Source organism: Peromyscus eremicus, chromosome 9 (assembly GCF_949786415.1).
Source record: "Peromyscus eremicus chromosome 9, PerEre_H2_v1, whole genome shotgun sequence".
In the NCBI taxonomy this organism is placed as follows: Eukaryota; Metazoa; Chordata; class Mammalia; order Rodentia; family Cricetidae; genus Peromyscus; species Peromyscus eremicus.
The window spans coordinates 83673509-83698231 of record NC_081425.1 but is presented as its reverse complement, the minus strand read 5'-3'; the positions used below and the strand labels follow the sequence as shown (position 1 = coordinate 83698231).

General features: G+C 46.2%; 1 protein-coding gene across 2 annotated transcripts; it reads right to left on the bottom strand.

Annotated features, from left to right (window-relative positions):
* Nucleotides 1-14567: 14567 nt before the first annotated feature.
* LOC131919596 (disks large homolog 5-like) lies at nucleotides 14568-21462 on the bottom strand. 2 transcript variants are annotated; one of them, XM_059273910.1, is made up of 6 exons: nucleotides 21260-21462; nucleotides 20060-20219; nucleotides 18668-18811; nucleotides 17811-17994; nucleotides 16541-16656; nucleotides 14568-15290 (listed from the first exon to the last, which is right to left on the bottom strand). In XM_059273910.1, the coding sequence occupies exons 1-6, from the start codon at nucleotides 21393-21395 to the stop codon at nucleotides 15131-15133; spliced, it is 900 nt and encodes a 299-aa protein (XP_059129893.1). In that variant the 5' UTR covers nucleotides 21396-21462; the 3' UTR covers nucleotides 14568-15130. The 2 variants fall into 2 exon arrangements, with proteins under 2 accessions (XP_059129893.1, XP_059129894.1); XM_059273911.1 differs by having other exon boundaries at nucleotides 20060-20619; nucleotides 21260-21368.
* Nucleotides 21463-24723: the final 3261 nt, after the last annotated feature.

Sequence of the window (24723 nt, the reverse complement as noted above, 5' to 3'; positions counted from 1 at the left end):
GCAGTTGTTGGGCACTGGTTCAGACTCTGATCTTCCTGCCCTGTGCAGAAGGCAGCCATATTGACTGGACTCCTTGAGAAAGCAATGATGGGCTAGGCCATGCCTCATGGGGGCTTCTGCCCACTGTGCTGGGAAGGTAGTCTTTGGCCCAGTATGACTGGCAGAGCAGCAAGCCTTGCTCTTATTAAAATTGGGGACTGGGTCTCCGCGTATGTCTCCCTCAGTGCCCCTTTGCTGAGCAGGATTCTGATGTCTTGGATGCTGAGGGCTTGAGGCAGACAAGCTGCTTAGGATGTCTTGCCCCTCTCAGGCCTTTGGCTTTTGGGGTCTCGGGGAATGGCAGGCTCAGGCTCTCCACTGCTATTCTTTACCGCAAAGGTTGAGGCAGGAATGGCGCTTCATAAATGAAAGCCTCATGTGAATGAGTAGCACAAAGGGCCTCTCATGTGACTGGCCAGCGAAAACACGAGGAGACAGCTACCCACATTGAGTGGCTTGAACTCCTCGCCTTTTTTCTGCTAGCAGAATGCCTCTCAGGCCACCGGGCCTTCCTCTGGCTTTCAAGGCCCCAGAGCTTTGAGTTGCTGCCAAAAGAAACAGAATTATAGGCAGCAGGAGAGCGGGGAGGAGAGGGAGAGGTGGGCGAAGTCTATGGATTCCTCTTCTTTTCACTTTCTGGGCCTCTATCACCAGTCAGCTAGCTGGCCTCAGCAGCTCTGTCCAGCATTCTCCTGTTTTGGAGCAGTACATCCATTTGTTTGATAAAAGTTTAGACAAATTAATTTCCCTTTGACTCATATTGTCACTTTGACAGAAAAAGCAGCAAAAACCTTGTGCTGGGGAGGGGCGTGGCATCTAGGAATGTTCCTTCCACTGTCACAGAGTTAGCTAGCAACAAGCCTGAGCTATTGGCTGAACATTTATAATTAATATAAGCCTCAGTGTGTTTATTTGGGAACTGGTGGGTAGGAAAGAAACATCCAACCACAAATGGCACCCAATGGTTGGGCACTTACATCCACATACAATCCGAGAGAACTTGGGAAAGGGTTCTAGACACACAGAACTGGAGCCAAGAGTGGGTTCTTAGCCTTGAGTCTCTCATGCTGGCCATGGTACAGGGACTCATCTCCTGACCTCTGCCTGTGGGCTTGAGCTGCCAGTGTGCCATGAGATAAGCTGCCTGGTGGGTTCCTGCAGTCTCTCACGGGAGCCACTGTACAGAGAGGCATCTCTCAGTCACTGACTGTGTGGCCTTGAGCCACCAGTGTGAGCTCAGGTTTGAGGTTTTGCTCATGCAGACAGAAAAGATTACAGATCTGCATTAAAGACAGATTCAGATGGAAAAAAACCTCTAAACAGGTGACAGTGTGTTTAAAAATATACATTGACTTGGGAGAGAAAAGAGAAGGTATAGACAGTCATAAAAACCATATGTATATATAGTTTTTTATTAAGGAATTTTTTATTAATTTTACATACCAACCACAGATTCCCCTTTGTTCCCTTCTCCCACCCCTTCAGCCTTCCCCCGCAACCCACCCCCCATTCCCTCCTCCAACAAGGTAAGGCCTCCCATGGGGAGTCAGCAGAACCTGGTACATTCAGTAGAGTCAGGTCCTAGGCCCTCTCCCTGCACCAGGGCTGTGTAAGGTGTCCCACCATTGGCATTGAGCTCCCAAAAGCCAGCTCGTGCACCAAGGATGGATCCTGATCCTACTGCCAGGAGGCCCCTTAAGCAGATCAAGCTACACAACTGTCTCACTTATTCAGAGGGCCTAGTCCAGTCCCATGGAGGCTCCACAGCTGTTGGTCTAAAGTTCATGAGTTCCCACTAGTTTGGTTTGGTTGTCTCTACAGGTTTCCCCATCATGATTTTGATGTCCCTTGTCCATAGAATCCCTCTTCTCTCTCTTCAACTGGACTCCTGGAGCTCGGCCTGGTGCTTGGCTGTGGATCTCTGTATCTGCTTCCATCAGTTACTGGATGAAGGCTTTATGATGACAATTAGGGTGTTTGCCAATCTGATTACCTGGGTAAGCCAGCTCAGGCACCCTCTCCACTATTGCTAGTAGTCTAAGCTGGGGTCATCCTTGTGGATTCCCGGGAACTTCCCTAGCACCTAATTTCTCCCTATCCCCATGATGTCTTCCTCTATCATGGTATTTCTCTCATTGCTCCCCTACTCCATCACTGTTCCAGCTTGACCATCCTGTTCCCGTATGTTCTCATTTCCCATCCCCTACCCTCCATTGCCCCCCCTCACCCCCAGTTTACTCATGGAGATCTCATCTATTTCCTCTTTCCAGGGCAATCCATGAATCCCTCTTAGGGTCCTCCTTGTTAGCTAGCTTCTCTGGAGCTGTGGGTTTTAGTCTGGTTATCCTTTGTTTTACATCTAGTATCCACTTATGAGTGAGTACATACCATGTTTGTCCTTCTGAATCTAGGTTACCTCACTCAGGATGATATTTTCTAGTTCCATTCATTTGCCTGAAAATTTTATGATGCCATTTTTAACAGCTAAGTAATACTCCTTTGTGTAAATGAACAACATTTTTTTTTTTCGAGACAGGGTTTCTCTGTGTAGCTTTGCGCCTCTCCTGGAACTCACTTGGTAGCCCAGGCTGGCCTCGAACTCACAGAGATCCGCCTGGCTCTGCCTCCCGAGTGCTGGGATTAAAGGAGTGCGCCACCACCGCCCGGCAACATTTTCTTTATTCATAATTAGGTTGAGGGACGTCTAGGTTGTTTCCAGGTTCTGGCTATTACAAATAAAGCTACTACGAACATAGTTGAGTAAGTGTCCTCGTGGTAAGATGGAACTCCTCTTGGATATCCTGCTGCTGCCCTGAGTCATGGAGATCATAGGGTTATCATTCTGCAGGACTGTGGGAGGCCAGCTCCCACCTTTAGAAGGGTTCTTATGAGAGAGGTATAAGAAATATTAGATAGAGAGACCTAGCTGATGAGAAGAAAGCCAGAAACACAGGATAGCTTCAGGAGGGCCTGGATCAATAAGCAATAGCCTTTTCCATTTATTCAAAAGGGCTTTTTATAACATGGCAAGGGGTGGGACAAAAGACCTCCCCTTGCAAGATCAAAGCACACTGCACAGCCAAGTGTAGACCCTTCCAAACACTTGGTAAACATGTCCGTAATCAAATTATCCCCTTATGCCACCCTGCTGGGTAAAGCAAGCTCAGATTCTCTGACCCTGAGTAATTTGGGCCTCCACACAGGACCATTCCCTTCTCACACTCCAGCAGGTCATAGATGGAATAGATGTTAGGAATGACCAACCCAAGGCCAGGAAGTAGGTCTGACTGGTGAGGGGTGGGGTGAGGGGCCATCTCTTCCCAATGCTAGTGCGGGGTGGTGGTGGGGCTGTCTCCCGTGGGGGTAGGAACATCTCTGGCCGCAGTGTATTGGTGAAATTATTAAGGTCGGTAGAGCATGAGACTCTTAATCTCAGGGTCATGGGTTCGTGCCCCGTGTTGGGTGCTAGATATTGGTGAAATTATTAAGGCCACTCCACGTAGTTAAAAGGGAGATTTATTTAGTGGTGTAACTTACAAATGAAGGGATAGGTAGGTTGCAGAGTCTGGGAAAGATGCAGAGCAGTCCGGCAGTGTTCTCTGGAGAAATCTGTTCAGCCTACCTCCAGCGTCCAGGGTCCAGGAATCAAGAAAGACGGCACATCTGGATCTCAGGTCTTCAAGGTCCTCTGTTGGCCCTGCCTTGTAGGAGTGACAGTTACCGAAGCCTCAATGGGGGTTGGAACTTCCAGATCAAGGTTGGAATGGCTACTCACTACAGCAATGTCCAGTGAGGGGCAAGGCCAGCTATCCCAGGGCCAATGAGGAGCAGGACGGCTAAGCACAGCCATAGCATTTCAACATGCATGGTTGCTATTACATACCCTCCCCCACAACAGTCACACGGGCCTTGGACATCATCACAGACCTCAGATGCATCAGGAACATGACTCAGACATGGACCAGAGCAGCAGCCCTGGCCTCAGTGATACCATGGCCACATGTGGCAGCACAGGCCACCCAGACCTGAATGGCCCCAGTGGCAATATGGCCCTCAGACACCAACATGGCCACAGGTTTTGGCCCACACCCTGGGCATTCATGTGGCCTTTGGTTGGTACCATGGACCATGGACATCAACACAGAACCTGGCTGTGATAGGACCACGGACCCAGACAAGGTCTTTGGTAGCAGTCAGGCTTGGATGTCACCATGGCCCCAGGTGGCAATGCAGGCCACTCAGATTTACATGACCCCCGTGGCAGCATTTGGCCTGGATTCTTGAACTCCTCATGTCTTTGAGATCTGTCCATGTTTTTCTCTTTTTCATTCTAATGCTCCTTTAAAACTTCTTGTAGCTCGGTGGTGGTGGCACATGCCTTTAATAACAGCACTTGGGAGGCAGAGGCAGGTGGACCTCTGTGAGTTCCAGGTCAGCCTGGTCTACTATAAATGAGTTCCAGGTCAGCCAAGGCTACACAGAGAAACCCTGTCTCAAAAACACAAACACAAAACAAACAAAACCCAAAACTTTCTTGTATATAGCTCCACTCATCTACCCATTCTACTCTTTTAAAACTTTTCTTAGATTTTGTTTGATTTTTATGTGTATGGGTGTTTTGCCCACACGTAAGTCTGTGCACCACGTGAGTGTCTGGTACCTGAAGAAGCCAGAGGAAGATGTTGAGTCCCCTTGACCTGCAGTTATAGACAGTTGTTGGTGCTCTAACTGATGAGCCATCTCTCCAGCCCCTGCCCATTGTGATCTTGAAGACCACTTAGTCATTTCCAGTTTCAAGAATAAAGTTGATGAAACCATATCTATTATGTCGTACAGTGGACATGCACAGTCATTTCTCTTGCCTATGGGCCTGGAAACGGAGCTGCTGAACCAGAAGCTATGCTTCTTTTAACTTTACAAGCAGCTGTTAAACCATTTTCAAAGTGATTGTTCTAGTCCACACACTCATCAGCATGGACTCACAATGCTGACTCAGCTGCTGTTCCTGAGGCCCTCCCAGCCCTGACTGACAGCTTTCTCAACAATCACTCAAAGGTGCTGCCACCTGTGGGCTGGTGTGGGTCAGCAGTTTGGGTCACCTTGTTTTAACACCCAGCAAGCATCTGACCAACAATATTTATTGAATGAAGTAATAAATTATCATTGCTTCGCTGGGAGCTTTAAAAAAGTAGTAATGATATGACTAATAAGTCACATTTATGAAGTTCTTCCTATGGCTATTTTTATGTTTAAAAACCAACTTTACTAGGATGAAATTTCTAAGTAATAAAATGCAATTGAAAATTTTAAATACTCATGAAACAGTAACACTTTGAGAACTCAGTGATCCTTCCCAATCAACCATTCCACCCCACAGTTCTAGGCACGCACTGACATACTTTCTGTCATTAGATATTAGTTTTATATTTCCTTGAATGTTAGAGATACAAAGTCAGAGAATGTATTCCTTTGTCCTTGCTTTCTTTGCTCAGAATGATATTTTTTGAGATTCATCTATGTTATAGTGTGTGTTCGTAATGAAAGTGAGCCATATTTCATTGTGTAGATATATCATGACTCGTCTATCTGTGCACTTATTTGTGGACATTTGAATTATTCCTAGTTTTTAGTCAGTAAGAATAAAACTGCATGCATTTGTTGGCCTGATTTATCCCTTCAAAAATATTTTTAAGGCAACATCTTATACACCATGGATATGTATATTTATTAATTACAAGATAAATTTAAAAATAAAGCTGCTATCAACATCTATGGCCTTTTGTGAAGAAGTATTCCTTTTAAAAACTATGTTTTGATTTATTTATTTTATGTTTATGAGTATTTTGCTCAAATGTAGTTTGGTGTGTGGCTGATGTCCTCAGAGGTTAGAAGAGGGCATTGAAACTAGAGTTAAAGATGTTGTGAGCCACTATGTGGATGCTGGGAATCCCTCCAGGGTCCTAGGCAGGAACAAGTGCTCTTAACCGCTGAGCCATCTCTCCAGCCATGGGGAAAAAGTACTTACCCTTAAAAGCACTTCTTGCCTTTTTGGTAGGTTCATGAACATACCTTTTGAGATCACGAAACTTGGGAGATTTGACAGGTAAGGACATGGCATGTGTGAGTATAAGTAAATATTTCCCATTTGATGAAAAACATACAAATGTGTCACTACCCAACTGAAAGATGATTTGTCTAAGTCTCATGGTTCACTTGTGATGGACCATCCAAGACTAAGCCTCAACCTAGAGCTCCTCTGGGAGACGATGACATGGAAAAGAACCCCTGGGCCCAAGTCTTTGAGGGGTCGGTGTGGAGAAAACCCCATTGCGGGGGCTTGAGACTGTAAGAAGGGAGGAAGGAGATGACAGACAGTCACGGGGGCACAGAGAAAGTGGAAGGTCTAGATGTACATGATATACGGGGATGCAACCACAGCCTATTTAGGTGGACACTGACCAGTTCTAGTAGTAGCATCCACATCATTGTGACCTTGATAATGAATTTCCTGAACCACCAGCATTAGTGTCACCTGGGAGTCTTCCTTGAGTTTGAGGACAGATGACACCACTCTAGACTGGATCACAACCAACCTTTTTTTTTTTTTTCTCTGTGTATCCCTGGCTGTCCTGGGATATGCTCTGAAGATCAAGCTGACCTTGAACTCAGAGATCTGCCTGCCTTTGCTTCTGTCTCCTGAACGCTGGGGTGAGAGGCATCCACCACCTCCCTCAGCTTACCATCAACTCTTAACAAGATCTCCAGGTGATTTGTGTTCATGTTTGCATGGAGAAGCACTGCCCTATGGTGTATATGTATATGTATATGTATATGTATATGTATATGTATGTATATATGTGTATATATATATATTTCCTGGGGTTGTTCGGGGGTTTTTGTTGTGTAGACTATGCTGGCCTAGTCCTCTTACCTCAGTCTCCAGACTGCTGGCTTACAGGCATGTGTTACCATATGCTGCTCTAATGTTTCTTGTTGAAAGGTTTCCATACCCTGATATTAGGTTTCTCTACCTATGCAATAAATCAGATCAAACCGAGCTAATAAGACCAGGCTTGCTGGGTGGTGGTGGCACACACCTTTAATCCCAGCACTCAGGAGGCAGAAACAGGCAGATCTCTGTGAGTTCAAGGCCAGCCTGGTTTACAAAGTGAGTTCCAGGACAGACTACAAAGCTACACAGAAAAACCCTATCTCGAAAAATCAAAAAACAAAAACAAACAACAACAACAAAACAGGCGTAATCTGAGCAAAACATTCCCGAGTGGTCCCAGAGGAAGAGAAGAAACCACAAGGCAAGTCTATGGGCTGGACTAACCATTTTGGGTATATACGGATGCTGGTTCAAGTCTGGCTACTTCCTGTTGGCAAGGGATGACATGGGGAAGGGGGAGTTGGGAGTCAGTGAGCTCATGCTCAGAGGGAGGTATGGGTGAAGAAGCATCTGGTTAACTGCCATCCTGGAGACCTCAGGGATCTGTTTCTTGAGGAGTCTGAGAAGGCAGGTTGCTGAGCCACCCATCTGCTGTTTCCCTGGAGGTGGAAAATGCCTCCATCCTGTAAAGGTATCAATAAGAGTTAAGAGATAATGGAGTTTTTTATGAGTGGGCATGTGGGTGAAACCAACCTGCCAGTACTTGCCTGGTTGGTATCCTCAGAACTCATTCAGGGGCTGGTCTATCTGGAGGGCCCCTTTGGGTTGGCCTTGGCACAAGACTGGCAGGAGGGGTGGGCTTGTCCAGGGACTGATCTACCATGCCAGATTCCTTGACACATTAGAAGAACTGTCCTAGGGACATGCAGGTGTCTGTAAAACAACTGGAACAGATTTATATCTTGGTGTCACAGCAAAAAGCCTCTATGCAGTCCTAAAAGCTGGGACCAGGAAAATCCACAGACATTTAAGGGCTCCTGAAGAATGTTTGTAGTCTTGGGGGGGACAGCTGTTAAACTGGTAAGGCCATCAATACCCTAGTCATCAAACACCATCAGATCTGAGAAGGATAACTAAAGAAGCAGGAGCGAGATAGCTTTCCAGCTACCTAGGCAGCTATCCCTGGTCTCTCTGTGGTCGTTGGGGGACAGAAGTCCCAAAGGCAGTACCAGTCTCCAGCTGCCAAGTCCAGAAGATTCGACGACTTTCCTGTGGGGTAGGAATTTGAGGAGAGTGACCTACCTTGTCTTGGCAAAGCGGGGCAATCAGGTCCCCAGTGTTCTGCTCGGTTTATAGTCTGGACAGGATCTTGGTAGCAATTAAGATGCAAAGCAGTTATCCACTCTGTGGCTGGCTTTGCTACATTTAAAGCAAACTTCTGGATTGAAGTTCTTCTGGGGCCATCCATCTTTCTCGAAGGAGATACAAGATGTTGGCAGGTGCTGACATGTCTCTATCATGAGAAGCTTTTTTTTTTTTTTTAAAGATTTATTTGTTTATTATGTACACAGCATGTATGCTTGCAGGCCAGAAGAGGGCACCAGATCTCATTACAGATGGTTGTAAGCCACCATGTGGTTGCTGGGAATTGAACTAAGGACCTCTGGAAGAGCAGTCAGTGCTCTTAACCTCTGAGCCATCCATGAGAAGCTTTTTTATTAAAATGACCTATTCTCAGATCTGTGAAGTGTGTGAGGATCAGGGGTATAATTGTCTGTTAGGTATATCTGAATTAGACAAACATTGTTTAGGCTTAACTTTGAGAGCATATGTAAGCTATATATAAGCTAAATTTGGACACACAGTTTACCCAATTAGTTATAGCTTACCAATGTTAGTAAAAGCAAGAAGATTAGAAGGAATATCCTAAGACATAATCATAAGGCAAAACCAAGTTTTAACATTGTAAACAATTCAGTGTTTTTAAAATCAATAATAAGGGAATATTTTTACAATATAAAATCTGGCTGTCAGCAAGATACATCCCTGTACATGAGTGCATGGAGGTGCAGCTTTACTACCTCAGCAACCAGCACTGTTTAAAATCCTATCTTTTATAAACCTTGTTTTTGTTACAGGACAGCACTTAACATATATTCAAAATGGTGGCTGCCCACGAGGTTGTCCTTAATGGTGGCTTCTCACATAGTTGTTTTAGCTTGTAGTTACCAGTTCTAAGTTAACTTTTGTTACATATTTTTTTTTAACCATACCTAAATTCTTAGCTGTTTTTCTTTATAATATGGTAGAACAGCATTTTCTTTTTCTGTCATTACATCAGATTTAGGGCCAGAAAAGCCCAAAGACAAAATCTGAGGCTAAGCAGCTAGTTGTGAGCATAGTTGAGCTGTTATCAGAACACATGGAACACGGAAACTCAGGCATTCAAAACCAGTCAAAAACAAGCATCCCATGGCCACATCATTCACACATTTCTATCCATACATATGAAATAGATGGGACCTTTTAACAGACAGATGAACGGAACGTTTGCCGGCCAACCATGTCAGATGAAGATGACCAACTTAAAATCCTGAAATAAGAGTTTACAACATAAAGCAACATGTAAGAAACCACAGGAGTAAAGGAAGAGTGCAGGAAGTCACCTGTGGTTCGCTCCAAGGAAAAACAAAAAGACCTCTTGGAACTAGACAAATCCTCTTTGCTAAGCTCTGTCTCAGCCCAGTTTAAAAACAAAAGCAGCCAGAAATCACTCTGTGGCTAGAACCTAGTCATAGACATGGGAAAGTGCAGGAAGAAGAAGCAGTAAAGCCCAGCTAGTCTGCAGCTCCTGCAGAGTCAGGAACTCTGTGCCTGGGAAGGAGAGAAGTGGGGACAAGACAAAGAACTATCAGGGAGAAAAGCTCTCTTTTCCATCAGAGAAAGGACCTTTCTGAAGAAGCTTTGTTTCAAGTGCTTTCAGCTTCCCTCACTCACTGTGAGGAGGAGTGAAGCCCTGAAGGGTTCTTGCCTCCAGCAATAAGGCACTGTCTGCATGTGATTGGACACAACCCGCTCAGGGACAAGGTCAGGTGAAAGGTCTGATTAGGGAAGTACACCTGTCCTAATGGAAGCTTAGGGAAGACAAAACCTCCCTTGATAAAAAACAGAAGCTTGATTTCAGTATGAACACAAACCACATAGACCCTGTAAACAGAAACTGGAAGTTTGCTGTTGTACCCGAAAGGCAGTCTGGGAAACGTAGTACCTAACGGAGCAGCATGGTGATATAGAGAAAGGCACCAAGGGAAATGTAGTTTTGCAGCTAAAACTGGGAGTACTGCCCAGAAACACTGTTTTTTTGTTTTGTTTTGTTTTGTTTGTTTGTTTGTTTGTTTGTTTTCAGCTCAGAATGAAGTTTCTTTTCAAAGCAATGTTAGAAAACTTAATCTTACCTCCTGAGAACTAAAAACAGGCAAACAACTTACCTGTTAGTATTATGTTAACCTGCTAATGTTGATGATGAAGCTAAGGGAGTCTTTAAGTTTAATGCAGTTGCATCAGGAGTTTATTAATTTATTTGATATGGTTGCATCAAGAGTTTTTTTTTATTTAAAGGGCTTGGTGCAGCTAAGCCTGCTGTAGTTATTTTAGACCAGTTCCCAAAAGGACATTCCATCTATATCATCTTCTACTCCTTCACTGGGAGGTGCGACACCTATGGAGATTGTTGTGAGCTCTTAATGGGGAGATTTTTTTTTTTTAACTATTAAGAAGAAAGAAGCCCACCTAGGTTTCCTAGTGGCTTTACCCAGCATTACTGCATAAGAGGATGACTGGACCACGGGCCTGAGTACCAGGTGCTTGGAAGGTCTACACTTGGCTGTATCTAGCAAGGGGTAGATCCTTTGCTCTCCGCTTGGCATTGTTATAAAACACCCTTTTGAATAAAGTTGTGGGCCGGTAGATAAGGATCCAGGCCCACCGGAGGCTATCCTGTCGCTCTATCTGTTTCTTTCCCCTCTATTCCTATCTAAATCTCTTATTCCTCACTCCTCAAGAGTCCCTGGGGTAAATAAATGTGGGGGCTTGTCTCTCACATATTTCTTTATCAATCTTGGAATTTAGGGGCAGTTTTTGTAGAGGTGTGGCTTGGCTTTCTAAATGACTGCTTAGACAGTGGGTTGACTTTTGTACTGGCTGCAGTCTCTTCCCTTTTTTTATTTGTGTGTGTGTATGTTTCGTTTTGTTATTTGGAGACAAGACTTCTCTGTGGAGCATTGGCTGTCCTGAACTAGCTCTGTAGCCCAGGATGTCCCCGAATTCCCAGAGATCCTCCTGCTTTTTCCTCCCTAGTGTTTGGATTAGCCTGGATTACAGAGGGAATTCCAGGACAGACAGAGCTGTTACAATTAGAAATACTGTAACATTAGAAAACTAACATTATATATATATATATATATATATATATGTATTGTATGTAACATGTGTTATACACACATATATACATATATACACACATATATGTATCTATATATATATACATATATATATATATCTTAATGTATTTTGGCTAGGCCTTGTGCTGTATGCTTTTAACCTGAATAGTCACCAGGCAAATGCAGGTGAACCTCTATGAGTTCACAGCCAACCAGAGGACACATGCTTCTGGCATAGTGTCTGACTGGTTTGGTAAATGCTATCAGATGGGTAGATTAATGCGGCTTCTTCTATTACCATTTCTGTCTCGGGGCACAAAGTGCTTTTATTGAGCTGCAGGCAGGACAAGGAGCCAAGGTCACGTACAGTACACTAAACTAGGGCCAATAAGGACACATCAGGAGACTCCTAGGTGGGTTTGGGTGTCTGCAAGAATTGGAGACAGTATGCTCTTATGTTGCCATCACTGATCACCGGAATACTCTTAACATAGGAGTGCTTGTGTGCTGTCTGGGTCAGGGAGAGAGGCAGCTCGGGGAACTGTAGCCCATTACAATCAATTTGATGAGAGAACAGAGGAAAGCTAATGGACTTAGTTCTGGTATGATAGCTGGCACCCAAACCTGGCCAAACATTTAGTAATGGCCCAGGAAGGGGTGCAGTTCCTGCTCTAAAGAGTGAACCCCTAATCCAGGGCCCTACTCTTTGCTGTTTCTCCACAAGAAGAGACTTTTCCTCACCTTGGGAACTGCAACATGTAATATATTTTGCTGGTCTCCATGGCGGTTATGCACAAAACAGCCTCCCTGAGAACAGGAACATTGGCAGGTTTTTGAGGATAGTTGAAGTAGCCCACAATTTCAGTGTTTACCAGCAAGGCACAATAGACTCTGTGCTTTATTAATAAGTGTCGATTCTTTCCCCCACTACCCCCAAAATAAGTGATTGCCTTAGTGAAAGTCCACGTTCAACAAGTGGAGTCCATGGAGGGAGCTCTGGGGGTTGGGGTAGGAGGTTGGATGATGGGGTCTGGAGGACTTAAAGCCTCTGTGGAGCCTCCCCTTTGGTTGTAAGCTACACTCTGGATGTCATTGTGTTCTTAACTTTTCTTTTCCTTCAGCCACTAGAGCTAGGATTGAACCTAGGACATTGTGCATGCTAAATAACTGCTAGACCACTGAGTTACATCCCAGCTCTATAAATCCTTTCATCATTCACAACAGTTACAGGCCAGGCTGATGAAGAGAATCACCTGTCAATTTGTCCACCCCAAGACTGGTCTTTGAGAATGGCTGACAGAATGCTCTCAAGACTGGGAATGTAGCTGGGCAGTGGTGGCACATGCCTTTAATGCCAGCATTTGGGAGTCAGAGGCAGAAGGATCTCTGTGAGTTCCCAGCCAGCCTGGTCTACAAAGAGAGTTCCATCCAGGACAGCCAGGACTGTTCCACAGAGAAACTTTGTCTTGGGAAAATGAAAAACAAAACAAAACAAACATTCCAACTGGGATGTTTAGATATCTGGGAGAGTAAAGGAGGGGGGCACTAAGGACAGTTTAGCCTGGGAAAAGGTGATATGAAACTAGTATCTACCTATACAAATGGTAATAGAAGAAGCCACATTAATCTACCATATGGTAGCATTTACCAAACCAGTCAGACACTCTGCTAAGTACCCAGAGTTGAGTAATGCCTAGCTGGCCCCAGGATCCTTCCAGATACTGAGAAGATGGACAGGGAGACACACTCAATATAGTAGTAACTTGGTAGTGTGGCCTACACCAAGGCTGGCCTTGTTTCCAGTGTGTTTATAGATGGTCCTTTCTGTGTCAGGGTCAGCTCAGAAAGGAAAGGTGACCTATGGCAGAGAGTAACCAAAGGCTCTGCCACATTTCTCTGGCTGCTCAGCCTGTAAAAGCCAGGGTTGGTCAGCATCTGTCTGGGGACCCACAGGATGACTTCCTCCACACTTGAACTCTCGAACTCACCTCCACTCTCAGAAGTTGATTCTGCTCCCAGGAGCTCTACAGTTATAAAACAGTCACCTGGAAGAAACCCTTCCTCAATATGCTCTGAGATCTGCCATGTCAAGAGCAGCTTCAACTGTCCCTCTCATGTCCCAGGCTTGCACAGGCATGCTCTCCACCAGAAGCTTGTGTCCTCTGCTGCTGGCTCCATGCACTGTGCCTGCCCTGGAGCTTCCTCCCAACACTGCTCAGCTGGAGATCTTTCTGGCTACCAAGGATTCCTTACCCCACATCCAGGCCCAAGGAGGGTCATCTCAGTTCTTCCTCTCATCAGCTGTGCCTAATGTACCTTGTCATCCTAGATGAGAGGTGACAGATCTGCTCTAACCCTGACAATAAGTGATGCTAGGGTACAATCCTGAACCCACAGAGATCAACGGGGACACCAGAGCCCTGCATAGAAGCCTGGCAGCCTAAGACAATAAGCATGCTTACTTCATGTACCTGTCTCTAGATATCTTCAGAAACATCTCTGTGTGGCAGGGGTTATGTAGTCTAGCTAACACAGCACATATGGCTGGAATGTCAAAAGTCAAGAGCAGAAGCTGGAGAGATAGCTCATAGGTTAAGAGCATTTATGCTCTGTCTCATGGCACCTGACAACCATCTCGTACAGGGGATCCAGTTCCCTCTTCTGGCCTCTATGGGAACTGCATACATGAGGGGCGACTGTAAGATCAAGGGCAACAGCCTTTGTAAAAAGCTATTTCCCAAAGTGACTTGGAAGGTCCTTATCTCTGTTGTGTGGTTATCACTGATGCTGTATTGCAAGAAAAAAAGAGACAGATAACTCTGGGTTTCCTGATATCTTTTATACTCCTATAATGAATGTTTTTATTGCCTGAGAATCTATAAAGCAATAAAGGTGTGTTTCTCAATATTTTGGTCCTTATGACCAATTCATGAAAGTGTGTCTATAGAGTGCTATAACTTAGGGGTAGCTAAACAGATGACTGCATGGATACAGTATGAATACCAATTCCATCATAAAGTGTGTATGTTATGAGCAAGCCACACTATCCACAAGCAAGACACCAATTCCCTGTGTCACTCTGGCAGTCTGGGATATTACTATGTAGCTCATGATGTCTGGAGATTGCAGATCCGATTGTGCCTGTGAGTTATGGAGTTATAGGTCTGTAACAGCACACCTGACTAAAGAAGTCCGGGTTAAGTGTGAAGAGTTGAAAATAGCTTTTTTATTCATAAAAAATATATTTTTTCTCAAAAGGGGCTCTAAAAGGGCAGTCAATATAAATAGTAAATAGCCTTAGCAAATTACGGAAAATAACAAGAACAAATAACATCAAATTAATAAAGCCCAAACTGAAGCAAAAAAAAAAAATCAAAGAAAAATTAAGATAAGCAGCATTCTCTCACTGCAGATTGAACAGCACAGATCTACCACCTGTGGCTGGCCTTGGAGACACGGTAGGAAGACAGTCACCAATTATAACAGCATTTTCAAGAGGAGTATGGCCATTCCTCTTTGGGGCTTTATATGCCATGTTCTCCCCAAGGGTAAGGGATTTTCCCTCCTTCTGAGTTCACAGCTACAAAGGGTGTCATTTTCTGAGGAGGCCTAGATCCAAGGGTGGTGAATGCCATGCTCTCTAGTGGTCTGTGGCTTCCTTTGGCTTCCTTAGTTCTCACAAAAGGTGTTGTTAAGAAGGAAAGAGAGTCGAGACCCAAAAGGCATCCATGCTGGGTCACTGGCTAGGCATAATCAAGGCCTATTCCACAATGGAAACCAAATCTGAAGAAGAAACTTCATCCCCAGATTTCAGTGGTTGCTGGGAATTGGGCTCAGCAGGTGGCTCTTGCTGTAGAGCCTCCCTCTGCAAGGGGCCCTCATCCTGGGCTGTGGCCTCTTCCAGCTGAAGTTTTCTGGACCTGGGAGAGAAAAGCAGTTAAGACACAGGTCAGGAGGGGACCTGCCATGTCAACTGTCTAGCTACTACCTCCCACCACCTCAGCTGTGCTGGACAGTCAACACTGATCCTTTGACTGAGGTCATTGTTTGAACCTCCAAGGAATAAGGGTCACAGGGTACCTGGGCCAAGAACTTTTCTCATCCCTAAACACATGTCATAACTTAAACTGAGCACTATATGATGTCCTTTCAACTAGAAAGATTTGGACCTTCTTCTACAGTTCAGGGACATCATTTTGTAAATAGCAACATATAGCAACAGGATGTTAATACCGTAGCCAACAGTATATGAACAATACACTTGTTATTGATGATGAGTTACTGATCAACCACATCATTTTGATATGGCTATAATACAGCCTTGCCATCTGGGCACCTGAACAAGGCCATGAGGCTAGCTTAGTCCTCAAGCCCAGGAGGCATCTTGAACATGAGAAACATGCAAGAGAGAGCCGGTCATGGTGGAGTAGCACTCCCTGAGATGTGTGCCTGAGAACACTGGCCCTGCCTGGGCTCTGGGACCAAAAATAAACTTGTGATTGCCTTAGGACCAGAGCTGGGAATGTGCATCCTAGCTCTTTGGGGGTCTGTTAGAGAACCCTCTGAAAAGGTATTTGATCTTCCCTGCAGCTGAGGCATCAGCCTGAGTTTATCTTGCAAAGACCTTAACCTATTCCATCCAGAGAACACTTTTTTTTCCCCCAGAGCTGAGGACCGAACCAAGGGCCTTGTGCTTGCTAGGCAAGCGCTCTACCACTGAGCTAAATCCCCAACCCTCCAGAGAACACTTTGTATAGGGAATTGGTAAATGTTGCAGAGAGCAGTGTTCAAAGGTGGGAATCTCTTCTCTACAGGGGATGCTCCTAAATAAAAATGTATTTTCACCAGGTGTGGTGGTGCACACCTTTAAATCCCATCACTTGGGAGGATGAGTTAGGCATATCTCTGTCAGTTCAAGAAAATCCTTCTCAGAACAGAGAGAGTTCTGAAGGGAGGAAGGGAGACTCAATTCTACAGACTTACTGAGTACCAAACACATTATTTCCTGGACAGAAGTTCTTGATGACTGGACCAGCATGTTTCTCTGAGGTCTTCTTTCCCTAGTTGTAGCTGGGAACCATGCATGTGAGCAGAAGCCCATAGAGGACAGAGATCCCAAGTACAGGGGACCTAATTGGCTCTACCTCCTCCTCCCAGCTTGGGCTCCTACCTCATCTGGGAACCTTCAAAGTGATGCTGCAGCTTTTCTGCCAAGTCCTTTTCCTGGGTGACCACATCCTCCTGCTTCAGCCGGAACTGAACTCTTTCCTCCAATCTTTGAAGCTCCTGTTCATTAGAAGATTATGTTCTTAGTGGAGGGTTACACCCAGTCATATATAAGCAAGCAGTTACAAAGGATCCCAATAGCTTGCTGGTCAGCCAGGCAGGCAAAACAGTAAACATCCAGGGAAGTAAGAAACCCTGATTCAAGGTAGAGACTGGGAAGAAACCCAGTGGTGTCCTCTAGCCAATACACACATGCATGATGCACCAAAAAACCCATGTTTACACTACACACAATACACACACACACACACACACACACACACACACACACACACACACACGAGAGAGAGAGAGAGAGAGAGAGAGAGAATAGAGAGGGAGTGAGCAGAAAGAAACATCATGGCAGATGGGCGCTTGAGTTTACACTAACCATACCAGCCCTTTAAAAAGAGTGTCACCACTTGGCCATCACTCCTTGGGACTAATACTGCTGTGGGAAACATGATTTTTTTTTTGGTCAGACAATAGAAAGCTGGTTAACAAAATTTTGCTCCTGTAGTCTCAAATCTCCCACCTTCCACCACCATCTTGTGAAAAGCCTCCAGCTGATCATCCAGTGAACCCCAGACTATATTCTCCTGGATGGGAGAACTGTGAGCACCACTCACAGAAAACAGGGCTGACAACCTGCTACTCAGGCTTCTGTCCCTGTGAATCAAGAGCTGGGCAAACTGAAGAGAAAGAACACAATGGGATGCAGGAAGAAAGAAGGCCACATGCCACCCTAATCCAAGAAATGGGAAGCACTCATTTGGCATGTGCACACAGATCTCCTCCTTACAAACTACTTCCCACCTGTGATCTCATATAAGCCCTGCCAAGCAAATGAGCCCCAGGACGCAGGACTCACTCACTCAAAGCTCTGGGCATAGAACCCTACCTATCATAGTGACATGTAGGTGTGTTATAGGTTATTGACCCATCTCCTACACTGGACTGCAGCTTCAAGCAGAGCAGCAGGGATTGCTTGCCAATAATTCAGTTTCGCAGAAGAGGCTGACTTCCCAGAAGTACTTGTGCATGGACACTGAAATGGATTGCATGAGATAAGTGGCTGGATGGGAGCAGGGATCAGTAAGGTGATGGATGGGTGGATGGGCAGACAGGCAGTCAAATGGGCAGATGGTGCCAGACCCTTAGCCTTACCCACCTACCTGTCGTTGCTGGGTTTGGAGGTCACTGGTCTCCTCCTCTTGGTCCTTACAGATCACTTTCAACTCCTTGGAATGGTGCATCAGCAGGAACCAATCCTCCAGCAGTTTCTTGTTCTCCTGCCTCAGCATGCCCACCTTCTTCTCCAGCTGAATCTGTTCCATCAGGAGCCGGCTGTGCAGACCACTGGAGACACACACGGCATAATAAGGCCCTGCCAGCCTCCTCCTGCCACCCCAGCCTCCAGGAACCAGCAGCCCAAAAGGTGCCAGGTTTCCAGGAAGACAAAGCCTAGATCCCATACAGACGTGACAGCTGTACTCAGAAGGCCAAAATGAGAGAACAGCGGATAGCAGAAAGAATCAATCTACCACAGAAAACCCCAACACCAAAAGGGATCCACTTCCCTTCAATATAAAGAGGAGTCCCCCAATTATTCTTAATCTCCGAGGTAATGGGGAAACATCAGCAAGTAGTGGGCAAGTACCCTCTGAGGGAGGGCAGGAGACCCCAGGGGAGTTTATTTTATCTACAGGCTCCACAGCACCCAGACCTGTAAAGCCGGGGCCTGAGCTCCAGACACCCAGGGCTGCCTGACATCCCCCTCATGGTGCAAATCCCTTGTCTATCTAGAGTCTCCTGAGACTGCAGGACAATGGTGGCCAGGGCTAACGGTCTCTTTCACACTTAGCCAAACTGACTCCAAGAGACACAAGTCCAAGAGCTGCTTGCTAAGGCTGCTTACTAAGAAGCAGAATGGCAAGAACCAGAGTTGGGCACCCTCCAGTCTAGAGAAAAAAAGAAACTCAGAGACGGCCACTCCACAACTCACGGGGCCCATATCAAGACGGGCCCTTACCGATAGAAGAGTGTCTCCTTGGTCATCTCACTGAACTTCTCTGAGGCCTCGGTGTTCTCATTCTGCAAGGTGTTCAGTTCCTTCATGACTTGTTTATGCTCCATCCTCAGTCTGTGATGGAAAGGATTTGGCTGGTGGTAGGGCCTAGAGACAGGAGGAAAGAACCCCATGAACACAGACCTCAAAGATCACGGGAACTCAAGTTGCATCCCGGTCTACCACCTCACGGTGGATGCCACATTTGGGCTCCTATATACTGGTACCTCCTAGTGCTTTTAGACTTGTTATCCTGGCCCCAGGTCAGCAGAGGCTGGGGGTTCAGATGGAGGGTGCTCTGGCTGCATGAGCTCATTCAGTAGGCCTGGAGGGTCAGTCTAGCTCTCTACATCACCAAGAGTCTATGCCACCGGTCTTGGCACACCAGATATTGCAGTGACATTTCTCCCATTTCAGAACAGTGATTCTAGGTCCTTGGTGACTATTACTGAACAGTTAGACAGAGCATATAATTCTGGAATTGAGACCCAATATAGAGATGGCTATATAAACTCCCCAAGGGATTCCTAGGTGCCACCAAGCTGAGCACATTGGACAAGAGCAGTGTTGCTTAAAGTAGGGCTCCCAGATCTCAGCACTGGCATCACCTGGAAACTGATATAGGCCAATTCTCAGGCCCCACCTCAGATCCCTGGCTTACAGAGTCTGTAGGGACACACAAACCTGCAAATGCATGTATGCACACACACACACACACAGAGAGAGAGAGAGAGAGAGAGAGAGAGAGAGAGAGAGAGAGAGAGAGAGAGAGAGAGAGAGAAGAGGAGAGAGAAAGAAAGAGTCATATACAGACACAGAGAGAGTGCCCACTATTAGACGCTAAAAAAGAATGCACAGAAAAGTATTGTCTAAGAGTACAGGGCACAAGACTAGAGAGAAACAGTGATGAGCCCCAGGACTTCCAGTCACTCATTGAAATGGACCAAGTGGGACCAGGCTCCTCCAGCTGCTCCCAGGAGCTTCCAGCACACAATCACTAGCCACACAAGTTCAAAGACTCACCACAAACTCACAGCAGCTAGTATCTCACACAAGCCACCACCTGTCAGGTCCTTTCCAAATGCATGCTGGGAACTCACACACTACTGCCTCAATCACTGAGTTGTGGGACTCAGACCACAGGCTCTAGTTTTCATTTGGAGAATGCAGAATTGTTATAGTCCCCATCTCACTCCCTCTGAAGCTTCAGGTCTACCTCTCCTCTGAGAAGAATTTAGGACATGAAGTTGGGCAGAGTCACTCTGGAAGCATAGCCTACTAGAACCCAAGACCTTGAAAGGAAGAAGGTGAGGTTGACATTACCAACAGTTCCATGGAGTCGGAAACAATGGATACCTATTATCTACGGTCCCTTCCGTGATGAAGAGCAGACAGTCTCGCAGCTGATTCCTTTGGTCTGTCTTAAGCTGCAGCTCCATGGTCAGCCTCTCCATTTCCTTCTTCACCTCCTTCTTGGTGTGGAGGGTTGGGTGGGATGAGGGCTCCATTGCAGTCTCTGTGGGTAGATGAACACAAGTGAACTTGCATAGTGACAAGGCATAGAGGATGGACAGGCCACCCTGAGGCCCAACAGAAAGATCATTTCTGGAACCCAGTGACAACCCAAATATTTTGGGCCAGTTGAGATGCCCCCTCTATGGATCTCAGCTCTCCCATCACTCTATAGAGATGTGCCTATGTAAGCAGCAAGGGTTTCCTCTGCGGCCCTGCACACTCTTCAGGTGAACACAGAAGCCACCTCTTCAGGCATATTCACAGCAGCACAGGATACAACATGGTCCAGAGCCCTGAAGGCTGCCTGTGGTTTCAGAAGCCAGGGGGAAAATGGCATAGTTCACAAGCACTCAAATGTTGTTAGGAGCTCACATCTTCTGCTCGTCACTCCAGGCTCATGACTGTGGATTGAAAAGTCATGCAGAAACACAGCATGGTCAAAAGACTCACCAAGTCACCCACTGACTGCCCAGAGCTAGAAACTGGCACAAAGGAGCTAGTCTCTTCCCTGGTCCCACATCTCTACAGTTGTTTGACTACACTAGAGAACTACCTGCCATCCTCAACTGCTGATTCAGGACCCTAAGGGACCACTGTCAGGGAGAGGTGATCAGAGGAGTCTGCTGGACAGCCTGACGACATGATGTCTTGACCAGAAGCACTTTTCTCTCCAGGTAACTAGTGTCAACAGCCACTGCACCTAAAGGAAACTCTCAAAGCTGAAGTGCAGTGAGGCCTGGCCTCAGCTGGGGACACATTAGTCCCTCTGCCTCCTGCTGGTCTCCTTCTGTCCCCACATTATACCCCAAACCCCAGTAAAGGTAAAAGCTAGGCTTTCCCAGTACAACAGCCTTGGCCTTGCCAGCTCCTGGCTTAGGGTACGGACAAACTAATGTTCTGGAATTCTGGATTTTCAGAAATTATGAGAAGCTGGGAAGTCCATTTGCTTCTCAGAGGCTCCAGCTCTTCTGCCTCATTACTGGAAGGCCCAGCTCAAGCCCACCTCCTCCAGGAAGCTCCCAATGTCTGCCCAGCACTCACTTTGCCTCCGACAGAACCATTTTCTTAATCCTGTTGGACGCTGAGACTGAATGCCAGCTTCTTTCCGCCTCTCTCTGGTCTCTGGATGTACTACTACATTCTCTCTCCTAAGGAGACTCCTCAGTCTGGAGAACATATCTAATGTTGTACCCTATAGGCACTGAAGGAATGCCTTAAGGGCACTTGGTGTCACTACAACTCTGGCGACATCACAGGGGATGCCAAGAGCTCTCCAGGATACAGTAGAATTCCAGAGAAGAGACTGCTGATGTCATGGGGAACAGCCTTTGCCACCCTGCTAATTGGTTCTCCATGAACTGACCAGAAGTCCAGGCTCTATTTCCAGGACCCAATCTTAAAACACATGGGAAGCCATTCAGCACCTTCTCCTTCCAATGCCAGAGTTCTCTTAGCTTGATTGGAAGCCCCATAGTACTTTCCATGTTGAGAACTGAGCTATACTTTACAAATATTGCCCCAGAAGCCTCATTCCTTCCTCAAAATCCCTCTATTCATCATCATGAGCTATTCAATACTACTGAGAAGCCATGTTAGGGTGAATGTAGACAAGGAAAGATCACCTTCCTCAAGTACAAGTGTTTAAAAGCACATTCAGGAAGAACCTGCAGGGCTGGTTACGGTGTGGAATTGGGGTTAAGGGTACAGTCATGGAAACCACGTGCTTAGCTTTAGAAAATTGCCCCAGGAGTCCTTAGCAGATAGAGAATGCAGCCATCATGGTGCTGGGAAATATCTGATGATCTATTAGCAGAGGAAACTAATATAGTGGATCCATCATGAGAAAAAGCTCTTGGTCTGAGTGTGGTGCTCTCCACTCTGCACCAAAGACACCAAAACTGGATTAGTTATAGGCCTCTGAGTTACAGTGAGATTCTGCCTCTTGGGGGAAAAGAAAGGATAGTGAGAAAATAAGGACAACACCTGAGACACACCTCAGTTGGGAGAGTGACTGCCTACCATGTAGCAAGTCCTGGGTCAATGCCTAATGCTGTCCCCATCGGCCCGGTGGCCCACCTGTAATCTCAGCACTTGTGAAGTAGAAGCAGGATGATCTAAGCTCAAGGTGAACCTGCAAAGCCAGTGTGAGGACAGCTTGGGAGTCATGAGACCCTGTCTCAACAAATAATGCAGAAACATTCCCTATTCCAAGGTCTCACCTGCCAATCCTTTCTAAGGAAAAGAACTTACCATTCTCCCTACCAGTCTTTCATCTTAGGGAGATGGAGGGGAAGGTGAAGTGATGTTTTATATCTGAGGACCGTGCTCTTGCTGTTCCTTAGGTCCACATACAGAATAGATGAAAGTGGGTATGACCATGTGAACTACTGAGTAATATCCGCTGCTGCTAGCATAGAACTGTGCCTATGACAAACTCTGACTTTCCCTGAGGGATGCTGCCCCAGCAGGAAGCGTCAGGGTCTGAGGCCAGACCGCACTGATCCCTTCAAGGGACTAGACAGAAGCCATCAGATACAATCCACTTCCTTCACCAGAGATGAAATCAAGCTGGTCCATTCCAAACCTGGGTGACTATTGAACCACAGATGATACTCCCACTCCCTTCATTCAGAGTTCAGTTTAGGGTGGAGTTCAGACACTTACTTTTCTGATGTTACCTTTGTATACTGTTCAAGGCCCAGATTTGTTATAGGACTGGGTGTAGATAAGCAATGTGTTGCTGTCACTAAGAGGTCCTGCCCAGGACCTCTGACCATAAGAGACTTTAGAGGAACCACTCCTCTTCTTCCTCAAGACTGCTAATGATGGTGTACAGTCTTCACTTGGGAGTCACAGGCTACAGAGCCCTTCAAAAGTGACTCGCATTACAAGGAAACTACAAGTTTCTATTTCCTTTGCTTTTAAGGCAGTTAAATTCAAATAGACAGTGCCTAGCCAGGGACTAGTCATCCCACCCTGGACCTCACATCCTAGGTGCTTTTCCAGGAATGCTTTGAAGCTGGGTTTCTTGGTTCTACAGCTTCTAGTTTCAAAGTAAAACAACAACAAACACCGAATATCTCTCAGACAGAACAAATAAATAACAGTAATGCATTTACATGAGCACATCAGTGGAAAACTCAGCCTAACTGAGGAGTGGAAAACCAGGACTGTGTCCTGACCTGTGGGCCTAGACAGAGGTAGGAGTGGGCCCATGTTAGCATCCTCTGCAGAGACAGAGTGAGGTGGAATTGGCACTTAGCATGCTGAGCAGCCATCCTGAGTCCCCACAAGTTAGGTTACACACAGACTCCCAGTTCCTTTTCCAAAGAGTTCCTGCTGAGGCCATGGTCTCTGTCTGACCTTGTGTACCATTTAAGGTCATGCAGGCATCTATCCAAGGTTTACAAAGTTCTTCCATTCAGCAACTGATCAGGACAAGGAGCCAAGGTCAGGACTGGTGACTTCCTGCCATAAACTATGTGACAAGAGGGATGTGGAATTCATTTGTGTCCAAGATCAGGGGCTTCCAGGGTAATTTTTTGGTCTCTATGGCCTTGTGCAACAGCTTAAAGAGCCCAGTTCTGATGTTTATTGAGATTCCCATAATGATGCACTAGGACACACCTAGAACCAACCAGAACTGAGGTCAGAGAGCTGGATTCACAGAGTGGAGAAAACATGACTGAACCAGGACTGCAGACTTGGGGTCTGAGCTCTATCACATACCACCTGGCTGAACTTGGCTCATCATTTTCCCTCCCATGTATATACCCTAGGGGGATGGCCAAGGAGCACTGTCTCTGGAATGACAGTGCCTGCCTCAGACCAGCAGGTCACCAGAAGACAATTCAGCTCAAGCCAGTTCTCTGCAACAGGAGTGAAGATCAGGAGATAGACAGCCTTTGAGAGAGTGCTTAGGCAGCAGGATCCCTGCACATGATCAGAAGATGGTGACTTTGCTACCTGCATTCCTTAGCTTAGTGTCCAGAAGAAAAGATGCCAATGGGGCTGGAAGTGCAGGGCCAGGGGCAGCAGTGTTCTTACCAGACACTGGAAGGCAGGCTGCCACTGACTTCCAGAAGGGATAGGAATTTCCTCCTCTCCTGGCTGCAGTTCAAGCCCCCCTCCCTTTCTTTCTCTTCTCTCTGGTTTTGCAGACAGGGTTTCTCTATTTATTCCTGACTGCCCTGGAACTCCTTCTATAGATCAGGCTCACCTGAAACTCAGAGATCCTCCTGCCTCTGCCTCTAGAGCGCTGGGATTAAAGGCATGGGCTAACACCACCCTGATTCAGTTCAGTTCTTAAAAGTTCTAAGGCTCTATGCTAGGGCTCTGATTCTACAGGAAGGAAGCAAGAGGTAGGTGCATTCTATGGTGATGCCAAAGACAACTCCAGAACAGAGAGGCAAAGAGACAAACTAACCCCAACGTACAGTGAGAGCTAATGTTGGATTAGTGTTCCATGTGTAGAGATGGGGGAACATTTCCAAATAGGGTGGTGG